Here is a 17,961-nt window from a genome sequence, read left to right on the forward strand (position 1 = left end):
TCATTTTAGAACGTATGTGTGTGAACCTGACATTTATTGTATTGCAGCAAATACAAAACAACATTTTTATACTGGTGTTCATTCAGAAACTTTCATTTGGCATTGGCTGTGTTTTGTGATTTTTAACCCAAGAGGACCTTAGTGATCTCTGGCTCTGCTACTGTGTCTCATATTCTCTAATTAACTTGCTAAATCTGGCTTTTAAAAAATGACATCTGTTGATATATTGACTGTTTTGTTTCATTTGATGAATTTGCTTTTTATGTTTTAAGTAAAGAAATCCAATTTTTAAAATAATGAGTCCTAGTCCCAAGCCAATGAATGTGATTTCAGAGAATTAGCCCTGACTCTTTTGTATTTGATGCAATAATTACCCCTGATATACAGAACATCAGCCATCCTCTATCCAACATAGAGAGATTATGGTCTTTGGAGTCAGACAGGGCTTGCAAGACTCTCACTCTACCATCTCGTGCATTAGGTGGCTTTGGACAAATCACTTTCCCTCTCTGGGCTCCCATTTATCTTGGATAAAATAGGGATCATGTTTGAATAGTTTCTTTTTTTTTTTAACATCTTTTTTGTAGTATAATTGCTTTACAATGGTGTGTTAGTTTCTACTGTATAACAAAGTGAATCAGCTATAGATAAACATATATCCCCATATCTCCTCCCTCTTGCTTCTCCCTCCCACCCTCCCTATCCCACCCCTCTAGGTGGACACAAAGCACCAAGCTGATCTCCCTGTGCTATGCAGCTGCTTCCCACTAGCTATCTATTTTACATTTGGTAGTGTATATATGTCCATGCCACTCTCTCACTTCGTCCCAGCTTACCCTTCCCCCTCCACATGTCCTCAAGTCCATTCTCTACTCTACGTCTGTGTCTTTATTCCTGTCCTGCCCCTAGGTCCTTGAGAACCTTTTTTTTTTTTTTTTTTTTAGATTCCATATATATGTGTTAGCATACGGTATTTGTTTTTCTCTTTCTGACTTACTTCACTCTGTATGACAGTCTCTAGGTCCATGGGTGCTGACTATCACGTCATGTCCAAGAATTAGGACCAGTGCAAGTTGGTAATTTTTTCTGGCCCATGGATTGTGGTGCCTGTCATCTAGGGAGGTGAAGAGGGGAAAGAATATTGGAGAGAAACCAATACAAAAACATGAGTGTACTGTCAAAAAAATCTTCAGTTTGAAGACCCCGGACATGCAAGGTGACCCTGGGTTGAAGTGTCAGGTACAGGTGAAAACAGAGTGGATAAAGGATGCTCATCTAATGGCAGATAGTCTTTGTTCCATAGAATAAATTAGCAATGCTTCCTCATAGGCAAATAGCTGCAACCGTTTTTTGCAGAACGTCAGCATTTCAGTTAATATCTATTGGCCAAAAGAAAACTATCCTGGATGCCTTAGGCTAAAAGAAGACTTCAGAGTGAGGATAATGGGAGTTCACAGACTGGAAAAGAGAGCTCTGGTCCAGCTTTCCTTGGAAGGTCTAGGGAAGCACTGGAGTTTCAACAGCAGGAACTCACAGACCACCCTCTGGAGGCTGCCATCTAATGGCTCAGTTCTGATCTCCCGTGCTCTTTATTGCGGTAAAATGTACATAATACAAAATATACGATTTTAAGGATTTTTAAGTGTATAGTTCAGTGACATTAAGCACATCCACATTGTTGTGCACCCATTACCACCATCCATCTCCAGAACTTTTTTCTTCTTCCTCACTTGAAATTCTGTCCCCATTAAGCAATGACTCCCCATTTGCCCTCCCCCAGCCCCTGACAACCACCATTCTACTTTCTGTTTCTATGAATTTGACTAGCCTAAGTATCTCATATAAGTGGAATCCTGCAATAATTTTCCTTTTGTTAACTGGCTTATTTCACTTAGCATAATGTCCTCTCTGCTGTAGTATGTGTCAGAATCTTTCCTTTTTAAGAATGAATAATATTCCGTTGCATATATATACTACATTTTAATGGACACATGGGTTACTTTCTTTTTTTTTAAATTTATTTATTTAATTTATTTATTTTTGGCTGAGTTGGGTCTTCGTTGCTGCATGCGGGCTTTCTCTAGTTGCGGCAAGCAGGGCTACTCTTTGTTGTGGTGCACAGGCTTCTCATTGCAGTGGCTTCTCTTGTTGCAGAGCATGGGTTCTAGGCCCACAGGCTTCAGTAGTTGCGGCATGCGGGCTCAGTAGTTGTGGCTCGTGGGCTCTAGAGCACAGGCTCAGTAGTTGTGGCTCACGGGCTTACTTGCTCCACGGCATGTGGGGTCTTCCTGAACCAGGGCTCGAACCCGTGTCCCCTGCATTGGTAGGCTGATTCTTAACCATTGCGCCACCTGGGAAGTCCTACTTTCATCTTTTAGCTATTGTGAATAATGTTACTAAGGACAGGGGTGTGAAAATATCTGTTTGAGTCAATTTTTAGGGGGCGTGTAAGTATCTGTTCTCAATTTTGGGTGGGGTATATGCCCAGAGGTGGAATTGTTGGATCACATGGTAATTCTATTTTTAACCTTTGAGGAACTGCCACAATATTTTCCATACTGGCTGCACTATTTTTATTTCCATCAGCAATGCAATGCACAAAGGATCTAATTTCTCCATACCCTTGCCAACACTTGATATTTTCTGCTTTTTGATGATAGCAGTATCTCATTGCGATTTTGTTTTGCACTTCCCTAAAGATTAGTGATGAACATCTCTTCATTTACTTATTGGCCATTTGTATCCCTTCTTCAGAGTAATGTCTAATTAAGTCTTTGTCTATTTTAAAATTTGAGTTGTAGGAGTTCCTTATAGATTCTGGATATTAATTCCTTATCAAATATGATTTGTGAATAGTTTCTTCTATTCTGTGGGTTGCTTTTTTAATCTGCTGATAGTGTCCTTTGATGCACACGTTTTTACTTTTGATGTATTCAAATTTATCTAGTTTTTCTTTTGTTGCCTGTGGTTTTGATATCCATTGCCAATCCACTGTCATGTGTTTTCACCCTATATTTTCTTCTAAGAGTTTTATAGTTTTAGTTTTTCCTTTTAGATTTTTGATTCAGTTGGAGTTAATTTTTTTATATGGTGCTAGGTGAGGGTTCAACTTTATCATTTCGCATGTAGATATCCAGATTTCCCAAAAACATTTGTTGAAAAGACAGCTCTGACCTCTTTTTGTTCTTCTGTGTCTCCAACTCAAATTTCAGATGCCTGAGAAGAGTCTGAACATGGTAGTGTAGGTCCTGTGCTCATCCCATGTGGTCAGGGGAAGTGAGTGCCATGATAGGCAGGGGAGGAAAGTGCTGGGTGAACAAAAACTAGAGGTGTCACTACACCCAGAGACAGAACCCTAATCATGAGCATTCACTGTTTGAAGAAAAGGAATCCATCAGATTCATCCAATTATTTGCCTTTGTAACAAAGAGACAGGGTTGAATTTTCTGGTTGAATGTTCTTTCTGGTAAAGAACAATGGCAGTTTATGAACCTGACAGGAATAATAGATACCAATTTGAAGAGTGTGCCTGATGATGGCCAATCACTATGAAAATCCTTGAGAGATTAAAAGAACATTCAACAGGAAAGACCCTGAGTCCAGGTATCTCCAAAGAGACTTTTGTGGACAATTGAGGGCCCTTGCTGTTTTCTAAACAGAAAACTGAATTTTATTCTTTTTAAATGTTTTCTGTCTCCGTATTTATCTAAACTTTTTTCCCCAAAGGCTGTACTGTTTAGGATTTTATCTCCAAGTGCAGCTACACCAACTTTTTTTGTTGTTGTTCCTTTGCTTGAATTAGGAGGGTTTCTTTTGAAAAGCTGCAAGTAGAATTCCTTTTGCTAGAATTGAATCCAATAAGGTGTTGCTTAAAGAAATCTAAGAGCCAATAGAACATATACAGAAATAATATATTTTAGAGAAAAGGACAAGTAATGTATGATATTTGCTACCATATCCAGTAGCATCAGGTAGGAGCATGGGAGGAGCAATTAAAGGTTCTGCTCATCCCTACTAATTCCTTTTCACAAGGCGTCTCTGAAGACTAGAGACACATAACCCATGACTTAACAACTTATTAAGTTATATACTGGGATGATGATTGGGAGGCTGGTTGCATTAACCAAGTGAGAAATATTGAGACCTGGATTAGAACAGTAGTTTTGGAAACAAAGAGAAGGGAGCAGATGTCTCCATGGATCTCAGAAAAAGAATAAAAAAGAGTGTATGATTTTAAATGGGAAGAAGAAGGGAATAAAGACATCAGGTAATGTGTCGGCTTCCATTGTTGTATCTGGGGGAGGAGAGGTATCTGTCACCAAGAGAAGAATCACAAGAGGAGCAGCAAGGAGAAAGATGATAAGTTTAATAAAGGATACAATTATGATGACCTGGTGGAGATGTTGAGTAAGCAGTTGGTGACACAGTAGTTCCAGAGAAGTCGGTGGCTGGAGACTGGGGCCACACAACTTATAGGAGGTATGGAGAGGAAACTTTTGGTCAAGGTTGTTGACCATTCTCTGGACCCTTCTCCATGTTCCCTATCTCTTCCAAATTGGAGCTACTGAGATATGGGGGGCTTCTGCCTCTACTTTCTCTGCCCCATGAACACAAGTCCTGTTGGTTATATTTGAGACCCCCCCAATAAGTCTCTAAATAAAAGGATATTGACCTTAAAATTGCTTGAGTTTCAAAAGCAGAGGTGGGCCCTCCTCTTTATATTTCTTCCAATCTTCCAACTTCCTCTCTCATCATTCCCCGCACCCTCTCCCATCACCATCACTCACATATATTGGCCCCTCTGCCAAACATACCTTTCCCTCCTTCTTCATCTGGATTATTTCCTTCCTTTCTTTTAAGATCAGATTAGGTGTTGTCTCCTCTGGGAAGTCACCCTTGGTCCCCCTATCTACATTCCTGAAGCTGGGAAAGGTGCTTCTACTCTTTGGAGAAGTAGCCAATCAGGTAAACCCCCATGTCCAAAATGTGGGCATTGAGTACATGCTGGCCCCAAGGATGCCAGGTGGAGGTGGCCAGAGCAACTCTAGAGATCAGGGGCAAGGTGTTTCCCACTAGAAGCAGGTAATGCATTGTATTGTTCATTTAATCTGTTAAATATCTTGGTTATAGGGAATGAAGGCTGTAAATGAAATAAGTCATTGGGAGGACTCATCACTACAAATTAAATAGGCTCTTTCGTTAGTTAGGAAAAATCCTGAGACCTCTATGTATAATTTGTCTCCTTGCTGGCTAGGCAAGTAAAAAGGGTAGCTCTAGTTGATTTGAATCCAAATAAAACATAAAACATGTTTTTTTTTCCTTTTTATTCTGCTGATCAAATAGAGCTATCTGGTTGTAAGCAACAGAAATTCACTATGGCTAACCTAAGCAAAAGGAAATTCACTGGAAAGGTAACACTGAATGGAGGGGAGGCCATAGAAACAGGCTTGGGAATAGACAGAGAGCAGAGCACCCATGGTCCTGGAAGGAAGAGTTATAGGGATAGTCTCACAACAGAAGCAATCTGGTCAAGGTGATGCTGATGGGATGAGTGACAACCAAATGTTTTCAGTCTCTTTGTCACTCTGTGTAAGATTCAAATCTCAGGGGCGAAACATCTTCAGGTCATGTGTCCATCCTCTTAGCTACAGAGGGGCAGTCTACCTTATCAGACCACTAGAATGTAGTCAGTAAGGAACACGTAACCAGCCGCCCCCCCCCCCCCCCGCCTGCTCCCCCGAATCTGGGATGTTTTTACCAGGAGAAGGTGAAATGTGTGCTGGGCTGGTAAACCCAACAAAAGATGCATGACGAACAACCTTTGCTAGGACAGAATGTAAAGCGAGGTAACATTTCCTGATCTTTGTCTACCTACCTGATATTTCATAGACAGAATATCATTCAATCTTCTTAACAGCCTTGCATGGTAAATAGTAGTATTTGCATTTTCAAGGGGTAGAAAAAAGAGGTCAGAGAGGTGAAGAAACTTAACTAAGTTCCCACAGCTAGCTATTATAATAGTAGAGTCAAGGTTCAAATCCAAGTCTGTCTGACTCAATTTCTTTCCACTGCAGCCCCATGTGACCTTCTCACAGAACTGGGACACATGAAGCTGGGGGTTTAGATTGACCAGTGATTACATTGTCAGGAGGGACAATAACTTAACCAATGGCAGAGATAGGCTGGGAGGAAAGGCCTCAGCTCATGAATTCTTTTGTGAATTGAAGGTTGCTCTCTGGGGTCCTCTAATCATAAATTACCTCATAGGCCCAACAGACGAATTAGTATCTTTTGTGTCTTCACAGAGCATTGATTTACAGCCTAAGAGCCTGCTTCAGCATTTTTTTCTGCAAAGTCTCTCCCCTGGGCTTTGTGTTTTCTGTAAATGGCCTAAAGAAGACTCTCCAAGGTGACTTAAATAGATTCTATATTTAAATAGTGTAAACAGTTTTTCTGAATGAGCCCATATTTTATCTTAGCTTAGATTATGATTTTGCCAGTAAGGGCATTCATTTTTTTTCAACAAAATTGAAACTCATGGCAATTCTATATTGTGTTGTACAAAAGGCATTTATCATTTAGCACAGGAATATAAATGTTACGAGGACAGGAATGTTTATTTTGTACAGTGTTGTGGTTCCAGTGCCTAGAAAAGTACCTGGCCAATAATAGGCACTCAAGAAATATTTACGGAATGCATGATGGCATTTGTAACCATTCCATCTCTTCTCAGAGCATTGACTCTGTCCACAACCCCAGAAGGCCAGGCTGGGCCAAACTGACTCCATATATCTCTCAAGACTGAGGGATTTAGATGGGGGAAGAGGGAGAACACTGGAGTCATAATATAGGTGGGTCAGTAGCATAAAAAAAAAAAGAAGAAGAAGAAGAAGAAAATCAGTATTGCTGAATCAATCTTCATTTCCAATCCCAATTTCCCTTTCTGGCTTGATTCCTTTGCCTTTTTAGACTTAAAATTTTTAAAGTTGAGACTTCTATTTCCAGACAGGATAGAGTAATAGGGACTGGATTGATCCTCCTATCTGAAACAAGCAACAAAATGGGCAGAATATATGAAATGATGGTTTTCAAGATACTGGACATCATACAACAAAGGACGGTGATCTCTCAGAGCAGGGAACCAAGTGAGGTGAGCCTTACAACTGCCCCAGCTTACTGACTCAAGAGAATTTCCAGGTCATGGTGTGGGGAAGGGGAGCAGAGGTGGAGTCTGGTGGACTCCTGGAGTTGAGGAGACAGAATTGAGAGTCCAGGGACACCAAGGCAGCTAGAGGTCACAGAACAGAGTACTGGAAAGGAGAGACCTGGGGGGGAGAGAGAGAGAGAGAGAGAGAGAGAGAGAGAGAGACAGAACTCCAGAGATCTTCAGAGTCCCTTAGAGTATTCAGCAGGAAACTAATCAGTATATGATGTGAGGAAATGGGAGTGTGAAGATTATAGGAACAGTGCTTGTTGCCTCCAGCCAGACTGGAAAACCTCATAATTCACAGGGCATTGGGTAGAGTACACAGAAGAATCTTGCCCCTGTTATGGAAAATAATTAGTCCCAGACTGAACACTGCTCTTGTTCTACGTAACAAGCCTTCAAAGCAAATACCTGATAGGATAAAATTGTTTTTAAGTAATTTAAATCTGTTCTAGAACAAAGCTCAAGAATATTTGTAGGAATATAAAAAGATCCAGTACCCAACAAGATAAAATTCACAGTGTATGGCATCCAGTCAAAAATTACCGTGGATGAAAAGAATTGGAAAAATGCAACCCATCATAAGTAAAAGCAATCAATTGAACTGACACAGAGGTTGGAATTAGCAAAGAGGGACAGTGAAACCATTATTAGAACTATATTTCATACATTCAGAATGTTACATAGAAACATGGGAGATATAAAAAAGACACAAAATGAACTTCTAGAGAAGAAAACTACAAAACTTGAGATAGAAAATTCACTGGATGTGATTAACAACAGGTTAGACAGTGAAAAAAAAAAATATTAGTGAACTCAAGGATATAGCAACAGAAACTATCCGAAATGAAAATGCAGAGAAAAGAGAGGAAATAAAATAGGATAAGCATCAGTGAGTTGTAGACCAACCCCAGGCAGTCTGATATACATATCATTGAAGAACCTGAAGAAAATGAGAAAAGGGGAGACAGAAAAAAATACTGGAAAAAAATAATGGTCAAATTTTTCAAATTTGACAACAACTATAAACCCACAGATCTAAGAATCTCAACAAATCCCTAGAACACCAAGGATTTGAAGAAAACTACACTAAAGTACATCACGATTAAATTGATCAAAATCAATGATAAAGAAAAAAAACCTTAAAAGTGGCCAGAGGAAAAAAGATGTGTTCCATATAGAAGGACAAAGATGAAGGTGACATCAGATTTTCCCCTGGAAACAATGCAAGTAAGGTAACTGTGGTCCAAGCTTTTAAAACACTAAAAGGAAAAATCCGTCAATCCAGTATTCTATCCCTAGTAAAAATATCTTTCAAAAACAAAGGCAAATTAAAGACTTTTCAGAGATATAAAAGCTGAAAGAATCATCCCCAGCAGATCTGTACGACAGGAAAAGTTAAAGATCATCCTTCAAGCAGAAAGATGATAACAGATGAAAATATGGATCTAGTTACAGAAGAATGAAGATTGTCAGAAGTGGTACATAGGTAACTATACAGGTAAATATATAATTGTTCTTTCTTATTATTTAAATATCTTTACAAGATAATTGGCCATTTATTTATTTATTTAAAATTTATTTTATTGAAGTATAGTTGATTTACAATGTTGTGTTAATTTCTGCTGTACAGCAAAGTGATTCAGTTATACATGTATATATACATTCTTTTTCATATTCTTTTTCATTATAGTTTATCACAGGATAGTGAATACAGTTCCCTTTGCTATACAGTAGAACATCGTTGTTTATCCATTCTATATATAATAGTTTGCATCTGCTAATCCCAAACTTTCAATCGGCCCCCACCTCCCTTGGCAACCACAAGTCTGTTCTCTATGTCTGTGAGTCTGTTTCTGTTTCATAGATAAGTTCATTTGTGTCATATTTTAGATTCCACATATAAGTGATATCATATGGTATTTGTCTTTCTCTTTCTGACTTACTTCAATTAGTATGATAATCTCTAGGTCCATCCATATTGCTGTAAATGGTATTATTTTATTCTTTTTTATGATTAAGTAGTATTCCATTGTATATATATATATCACATCATCTTTATCCATTCATCTGTCGATGGACATTTAGGATGTTTCCATGTCTTGGATATTGTAAATAGTGCTGCAGATAATTGACTATTTAAAGAAAAATTATAACAATGTATTCTGGAATTTATATCATGTATAGAAGTAAAATGTATGACAAAAACAACATAAAGATTGAGAGGGAAGACATGGAAAAATTCTATTGTAAGTTTCTTAACTATACACAAAATGGTATCAAATCACTTGAAGATAGTCTGTGAGAAAGATGTATAAGATATGACATAATCTATATCTTACATAGATCTATCATATATGTCATACATATGTCTGATATAAGATGTATAGAGGCATACTTCAGAGTTATTGTGGGTTTAGTTCCAGACCACCACAATAAAGTGAGTATCGCAATAAAATGCGTCACATGAATTTTTGGTTTCCCAGTGCATATGAAAGTTACGTTTACACTATACTGTAGTCTGTTAAGTGTGCAACAGCATGATGTCTAAAACAGCACTGCACATACCTTAATTAAAAAATACTTTATTGCTAAAAAATGGTAACCCTCATCTGAGCCTTCACTGATCACAGATTAACATAACAAATATAATCATAATGAAAAACCTTGAAACATTACAAGAATTACCAAAATGTGACACAGAGACACAAAGTGATCAAACACTGTTAGAAAAATGGCACCGAAAGACTTGCTGGAACAGAGTTGCCACAAACCTTCAGTTTGTAAAACATGCAATATCTGTGAAAAGCAGTAAAACGGGGTATGTCTGTACCTATATCTTATATATCTTCACATGTATATGATGTCAACCCTAAAGCAACCATGAAAATAGCAAAATGAAGAATTACAGAAAATAAGGCAATGAAGGAGATAAAAAGAAATCATAAAAACTACTCAGGTAAATCTACAGAAGTCGGAAAACGAGGAAAAGGAAAAAGCGAACCAAGAATGGGCACGACAATAAGAAACACACATTATGCCTGCTGGACTACCTCTCAACCTCTACTCAAAGCGGTATTTGTAGATTAAAAAATTTTTAACAGTGTTGATTTTTGAATCATATAATAAGCTTATAGGAGAAGAAAACCCAACACGGGATCAGGAATTTCAGAGGTTATATTTATGGTCTAAAACAAGCATTCTAGTTACTCAGTCAAGGTGAGCCAAGCTTCATCTCTTTTCACTAACATTATAAGCCATCATTTCGGGTATAAAATTAGCTTTAATAATCTTAAAGCCTCCCAAGTATCTCATTTGTTATACTTGACAGTTCAGTTGTTTTATTTAGTCTTTTATGAGCTTAAGCTCCCCTGTGATAGCGTGCCTTCTGTATTCATTTACTTTTACAAACTCCAATAAAAATTTGTTGAAAAGCATCATTTTAACTTCCCCCTCCCTGCAGCGCATAAATCACCATACAGCTTAAAAGACCTGCCAATTTGGGAAACAAATGTGCTTTTGTGTTAGGGTTTACATTCCCAGCATGATCTAATGCTAATACCTGCTTGCATTTATATTTGGTTCCTGATGCTTGTGGGGGAGATTTTTACAGAACAAAATGGAAAGTTTTGTTTCACCTGGGCTTCAAGAGAGAAAATATGGAAAAAACCCCAAACCTCTAGCCAAATTGTTAAGTTCGTCTGAAATTCACTCTGCAACGTGAAAAAAACCCTGAGATTTAAGCTACATTTTACTTTTTCCTGTTCCCTCAGCAATGACGTTCAAAAATCAGTGACCTAAGTTTGCCAGAAAGAAAACTCAAGGGTCTGTCTTGGAATCGTAAAAAATTGTCCCACTCTTTTGTTTTTTAAGTGACAGGAAACAAAATTATCCTGTTAGGTGTTCACAGAGACTTCCCTCCTTCTGTAGCTGCATTCCTGAGCTTTTTTCTTTTTTTTTATGTTATGGGGAAGGAGGAAATTGGATGGTCTAAAAGTAAAAATGGCAGAAATTTACTTGTACAAGAAATACCTCTCAACCAGTACAAAAGTGAGATATGCTGATTTGATCACCTAGACCTATCAGGTGAATGAGTTGAGAGAAAAAAACGCAGGTCAGTGTGGGATAGTTTGGAAAGAATTTAGGGAATTTTTCAAGCAAAGAAAAAAGGCTTTTTTTTTTTTTTGGAACAGCTGTTGAGCCTGAGAGTAACAAGGATACGAAATGTGTTATGAACGTCATTTCCAGCCAACGAGGTTTCGGTTCATATTTAAATTTCATGTCAAATATCTTTTAGCTGTTGAACTGTGTTTCATTGAATGTGATGCCACCTGAGATCAGACCGGTTGTCACGGGGCTTTAATATAAAGAGCAGTGGGCAGGGCAGTGCCAGGATTATTGACTCTGGGAGGACTCGGGCATTGGCGGTATTTCTCAGGGGAATCATTAGACAGAAATTTTACCCCTCAAACTGGCCTTGTTCTGGCCTCCAGGCCCTGTTACCCCCATCTTGTAGTGTGTTCTTTTGGGGTTTCTTTCCAGATGAAAAATCCCAGGGAGACCTCCTTCCTTCAGTTCAGTCCTATCTGCCTTTTATCCCGGAGAAAGGACCCCCATCCCCCAATCTTTCCTGCCTTCCAGGGTTAATGCTGAATTTCTGCTACCTGTGTATTTCTGGGTAATTGCAGTGGAAACACTCCAGGATGGGTGGGTAGAATGTGAGGAGTTAAACATTAAGGCTGACATGACTGTCTTGAACCAGAAGCATATTCTTTCACTTGTGTTTGTGATGCAATAAAGCCAGGAAGCTTGGGGAATGACTACCTTAAGGAAAATGATCTGGAAGTGTTATGTTGAGCATTGCTTTAAGACTCTATAAGCGTGTGGTTCTTTGGGCAGGTTTGTGGCAAAAATTGTAACTGTGACCATGACTCATGACCCATGGTGTCAATATGTGTGACAGTAGGGCTGAGGGGGGAAGAACAGAGCTGGTAACAGAGGCACAGGAGGGTCTGCTGTCTGTAATGCGGTTCTTTCATTTAAAATCAAGGTGCAGTTTGAACTGGCTAATTGAATGGAATTATTATTTAGGGTCAGGGTTTTTACAGAGAAAATTGTGCCTTCCAGTGTGATGCGAGGTTCTCAAGGAGATAAGTCTATAGGTTTTCTAATGAGCCCTCAGGGGTGCCTACCTGGAAAGGGCTGACTGGGTCCTAGGCTCCGTGCCAAGCCGTGTATAAATATCATCTCATTTAATACTTATAACAATCCTGTTATGTCATCACCATTTTACAGGGGAAGAAACCAAGCTCAGAGAGGATAGAGGGCACACGCAGCCAGCAGCGGCAGGGTAGGGACAGGAAGCCTGGCAGTCTGACGTGGAAACTGCTTGCTTAACGGATTCCCCACGCCTAGGAAGGCACGGCAAGGCGCCGTGATCTCGCCATTTACAGCAGTGAAGTCTGTCCTGTGAGGCATTGCCCAGGGCAGCAGGGGAGGGGCTCAGGGACAATCATCTCCACCAGGCCTTCTTGCTTCCATCTTGTCCTTTCCTCTATTTTAGCTCTGTGGGTAATTATTTAGTTCGCCGGATCCCGCACTAGACTCAGAGTTCCCAGTAGGCAGTGGCGTGTAGGTGAAAAGAACACGCGGGTGGGAGTCAGGCAGCTGGCACCGTCATTAACTCTGTGCAACTTTGGGTAGTGTTTTGAACCTGATTTTCCACTCCGGCAAAGTGAAGATGAGGAGGCTTATGAGGAGGGATTCTTTAAAGGGTGGACGACATAAGGCGAGTTCTCTCTGGTTTACTCTTTGAGAGTAAGGCTTGTATCTTGCTTACCCTGTCGCTCTTGGTACGTAGTGAAGCTCAGGAAAATACAGTGGCTCAATGAATGCAGTGCTAGCAAAAGAAAAATTTTCACCTTTGTCAGTTTTTAGGGGATTTCAAGCAGAGGAGTCCTCTTTCCCAGGTTCTGGCGGTCATAGTCAGGGAAGAGTGGGTCCAGGCGCGGGTCCCGCGTGGATGCTGGAGCCCATACCGGTGAGGTTGGTGCCTGAGAGAGCGCAGTCGGGGCACTGGAAGCCAAAACCGCCGGCAGAGGGCGCCCCGGGCCCGCTGAGCGCGTGGCTCTGGGGTTGGGGCGCTCGCCGGGCGCTGGACACTGGCTGCAGTCCGGCCTTGACCGCAGCCGTGGACGAGCCCACTACCCCAGCTGAGCGCGAAGTGAGAGCCCTCTGGGCGCAGCGGAGCGCACCGGCCAGGCGCGCTGCTGCGCAGAGCCTCCCGGCGAGCGGTGAGTAGAGGCGCCCGCAAGGCACATCTCACCCTAGTTGGGGGGCACTTGGAGGCAGCGCCTGTCGGACCTGGGCGCGCTGTTCTAGTGGTTGGTGTCCGTGGGAGAGTGAGCGCTGTCCCTGCTTCCGTTTGGTCTTTGGGAAAGGCTTCGGGTTGACCCCAGGAGGCGCTGAGTGTCGGGCGGAGCTTTGCTTTCCGGCGACTAGGGCTCATTTGAGGTTTTAACATCGGATCTTTTCTCGCGGGCCCCTGTCGGGTGCTGTCCCGAGTGCCAGGGGCCCGGGGTTCGGCGGGGTAACCCGGGGCGGGCGAGCGCTCACCTGGACGTCCCCCACCCCTTTCGCCCGCGGCACCAACCGGGGGAACCACGTGGGGCTGTCGCCAGTAACTCTGCCTGTCAAGCGAAGCCCGCCTCCAGGGCAGGGGAGGGACGCGGGGGGGGGGGGTGGGCTGTGCCCCGAGGGAACCTGGCCAGCCCGTGCGCCCGCCGGTGCCAGCTCGGCTTTCCCTGCCTCGTGTTCTCACGGGCTCCTTGGCAGGTAGCGGGCAGTTCCGCGGGAAGGCGCAGGGCTCTTCCCCGAGGGACCAGAGGCCACTCGAGGGGCGCCCGGGCGCTCGTTTTCCGGAGAAGGGAAGCAAAGAAGCTGCCCAGGTGACTAATACTGGGGGTGCCCTCTCTCAAGGAAGCTCCAAGCGTCCGGGGGCATTTTTCGGGGTCTCGTCCGCTTTGAACCATCTCTAGCCATTGGAGGCAGTGGGGGCAGCGCCAGCTCTCTGTGGACCTGGCCCAGGATCCTTTTCCCAAACCCGCTCCGGCGACTGTTGCGCATCGGGAGCAGAACCCCAGCTGCGCGCGCAGGATAGGACTGAGGCGTGCCTCCCGGGCGCCTCGCGAAGCCCGCTCTCCCCGAGCTCCTGGGGGCTTGGAGAGAGACAACCCCAAGGCAAGGTACGTGGTTCAGAGGGGGTTGGATTGGGCTTGACAGTAAAGATGCGATCTGCTTATCTTGGCAAACGTCCTTTGCTTTCTCTTTGCTTTCTAGAGCTTTGGGGGAGCTGGTGCAGAGCCAGGGGCTTGGAGGAGCAAGGCATGTATTTTCAGCTGCGCCTCAGAAGGGGAGAATTCTCTGTCGCCACCAGAAAGACAACAGCCCTGAAATGTGACGACAATTGACTAGCTCGTCAGAAGACTGGGAGTCTCTGGATTGATAGCTTAGAATATGCTAAAAAGCCAGTGCTTTCCATGGGGCATTGAAGGGCCAACTGGTCCCCGTGACAGTGAATTGGAGCAAGGGAGTCAGAAGACAGTTGTAGAGAGCAAGAGGGAGCTTCCAAGGGGCTGATCTGGACTGCCAAGGGCAGGCTCCTGCCACACAATTGCTGCAGCCCTCTAATGGAATGCTGGTGAGGTCCTCCACCCAGGGGAGCAAGTGGGGCTGTGCAAGGGGCTGCCTGACCAGCGAGGACTCCTGTAGGTCTGACCAACCCCTGATCCCTGCTTAGGAAACTGAGGGGTGTCCGATCCCCCTCTGCGCTCTCCCTCAGGAAGATGAGGACTCTGAACACCTCTACCATGGACGGCGCCGGGATGGTGGTGGAGAGGGACTTCTCCTTCCGCATCCTTACAGCCTGTTTCCTGTCGCTGCTCATCCTGTCCACACTCCTGGGGAACACGCTGGTCTGTGCTGCCGTCATCAGGTTCCGACACCTGCGGTCCAAGGTGACCAACTTCTTCGTTATCTCCTTGGCCGTGTCGGATCTCTTGGTGGCTGTCTTGGTCATGCCCTGGAAAGCGGTGGCTGAGATCGCTGGCTTCTGGCCCTTTGGGTCCTTCTGTAACATCTGGGTGGCCTTTGACATCATGTGCTCCACCGCGTCCATCCTCAACCTCTGTGTGATCAGCGTGGACAGGTATTGGGCCATCTCTAGCCCCTTCCGGTATGAGAGGAAGATGACCCCCAAGGCAGCCTTCATTCTGATCAGCGTGGCATGGACTTTGTCTGTTCTCATCTCCTTCATTCCGGTGCAGCTCAGCTGGCACAAGGCGAAACCCACAAGCCCCTCTGATGGGAATGCCACTTCCCTGGATGAGACCACCGACAACTGTGACTCCAGCTTGAGCAGGACCTATGCTATTTCATCCTCCCTAATAAGCTTTTACATCCCTGTGGCCATCATGATCGTCACCTACACCAGGATCTACAGGATCGCCCAGAAACAAATACGGCGCATCTCGGCCTTGGAGAGGGCCGCAGTCCATGCCAAGAACTGCCAGACCACTACCGGTAATGGAAACCCCGTGGAGTGTTCTCAGCCGGAAAGCTCCTTCAAGATGTCCTTCAAAAGAGAGACTAAAGTTCTGAAGACTCTGTCTGTGATCATGGGGGTGTTTGTGTGCTGCTGGCTCCCTTTCTTCATCTTGAACTGCATGGTGCCCTTCTGTGGGTCTGGGGAGACCCAGCCCTTCTGCATCGATTCCATCACCTTTGACGTGTTTGTGTGGTTTGGGTGGGCTAATTCCTCCTTGAACCCCATCATTTATGCCTTTAATGCTGATTTTCGGAAGGCATTTTCCACCCTCTTAGGATGCTACAGACTTTGCCCGGCGACGCATAATGCCATAGAGACGGTTAGCATCAATAACAATGGGGCTGTGGTGTTTTCCAGCCATCACGAGCCTCGAGGTTCCATCTCCAAGGACTGCAATCTGGTGTATCTGATCCCACATGCCGTGGGCTCCTCTGAGGACCTGAAGAAGGCAGAGGCGGGTGGAATAGCTGAGCCCTTGGAGAAGCTCTCCCCAGCCCTGTCTGTCATTTTGGACTATGACACTGATGTCTCCCTAGAGAAGATCCAGCCCGTCACACAAAATGGACAGCATCCGACCTGAACTCCGAAATGAATCCTAGCAGACATGCTCATCCCAGAAGCTAGAGGAGACTTCTCTGGGGCTTGCTGTGAAGAAACTAAGGTGTGGTGAGACTCCGATGTCGGGCGAGCCCTCCTCTGCTGCTTCCCCTCAACACACAACTAACTACATTTTAATCTACATGCCAGTGTGTTTTCTGTGTTGTTCATAGCGAATCAAGAGGGACACAAGTGAAGCGAGTGTTCATAAGGGACGTGTCTTTGGCTCCAAAATTATTTTTAGAAACTGAGCCTTATCTTAGGACTTAAGAAACAGGGCAAAGAATCAACAATGAACAGCTTCACTTAAATATTAAATCTTTCCCAGAAGGAAGTGAGAAGGGTTGAGTTTGCTGTGTACAAACAGGTGCTAACACTGGTCCAAGCAAAGTTTTCAGATTGTAAAGGTAGGTGCATGCCTTCATAAATTATTCCTAAAAAATAATTGAGCCTTACAGTAGGAATGGGATTTTTTTTTCCAGAGTTGATGCTTTGTTGATATTGGTTTATTTAGTTATTGTATTATATGGATATTTTTAATTTATTATAATAAATCTATATTTATCATATTTAATAGGGTAAATGAATGAGTTATCTGAAATCTTACAATAGCATTTTTGTCCATTTAACTAGCACTTTATAAGCTGATGAAACAAACACATAGACTCTCTGAGAGTCTAAATGCTCATGTATAACTTCCAGAAACACAGCGAAGTCTAATAGAAAAAAAACAAAGAAGTTGTGATGATTCCTTAAAATTCATGGGAACAAATAAATACGAGGTGAGAACTGACAAATGCTGTGATTGCTTTTTTTTTTTCTCCTCAAAAGATTTTGAAAGATTTAAAAAAGCATAGCTACTCTTGTGTTCAAAATTTCTTAAGTGACAAAGACTTTCCCAGGAGAATGATTTGCAGTTCTGTAAATATTTGAAATAAAAGTTAGCTTAAGAAGAATCCAACTTGAAATATATGATCTTAGGTGGTAATAAAAAGTATATGCCGCTTTGTATTTATGTAAAATAATTGGCCTTCTTTGTCTTTTCTCATTTCCTGTGTCAGATAGCTTTTCTGAGCCAAATAAATGACTGTCCTGGTTAGAGATGTGTAATGAAGACAGTGAGTTTCCTTAGCTCGTGTGTCACAACAGTCTCACCCATGGACAAAAGTCAAATCCTGCATCTCCATCTTACCAGCCAAGCTACTCAGTGGGGTTCCTTTTTGTAGTGCTTTAATCTGAACTTAGAATTGATTTTTTTAAAAAGTCTAAATGTTAATGGTATACTAACTAACAGAGGGTGCCTCAATGTCATCCTTGGGCAAGACTCTTCTGTTGGTAGAAAAGACAGGAGACCCCTTCTCTTTGCGTATGTTAAGCACACCAAAGCCATCAGCATCTCTTTTGACGAATATTAGCCCTTTCTCTGTGCTTTGGCATCAAGTTTCTGTGTCATCACCTGGACTGTAAAAAGTATCCTAAGGCTCTATTGCCAGATACCAATTCATGTGGGACAGTTCAAGAGAATGTTTTGGAAATGTTTACAAAGTATTCT

The 17,961-nt window shown here is 42.8% G+C and overlaps 1 protein-coding gene across 1 annotated transcript; it reads left to right on the top strand.

Moving 5' to 3' along the window:
- Nucleotides 1-13,962: 13,962 nt before the first annotated feature.
- On the top strand, nt 13,963-17,265 carry DRD1 (dopamine receptor D1). Its single transcript, XM_067732814.1, has 2 exons — nt 13,963-14,451; nt 14,546-17,265. The coding sequence occupies exon 2, from the start codon at nt 15,052-15,054 to the stop codon at nt 16,390-16,392; it is 1,341 nt and encodes a 446-aa protein (XP_067588915.1). The 5' UTR covers nt 13,963-14,451; nt 14,546-15,051; the 3' UTR covers nt 16,393-17,265.
- The last annotated feature ends 696 nt before the right edge of the window (nt 17,266-17,961 follow it).

Source organism: Pseudorca crassidens, chromosome 3 (genome assembly GCF_039906515.1).
Source record: "Pseudorca crassidens isolate mPseCra1 chromosome 3, mPseCra1.hap1, whole genome shotgun sequence".
NCBI classification, from domain to species: domain Eukaryota; kingdom Metazoa; phylum Chordata; class Mammalia; order Artiodactyla; family Delphinidae; genus Pseudorca; species Pseudorca crassidens.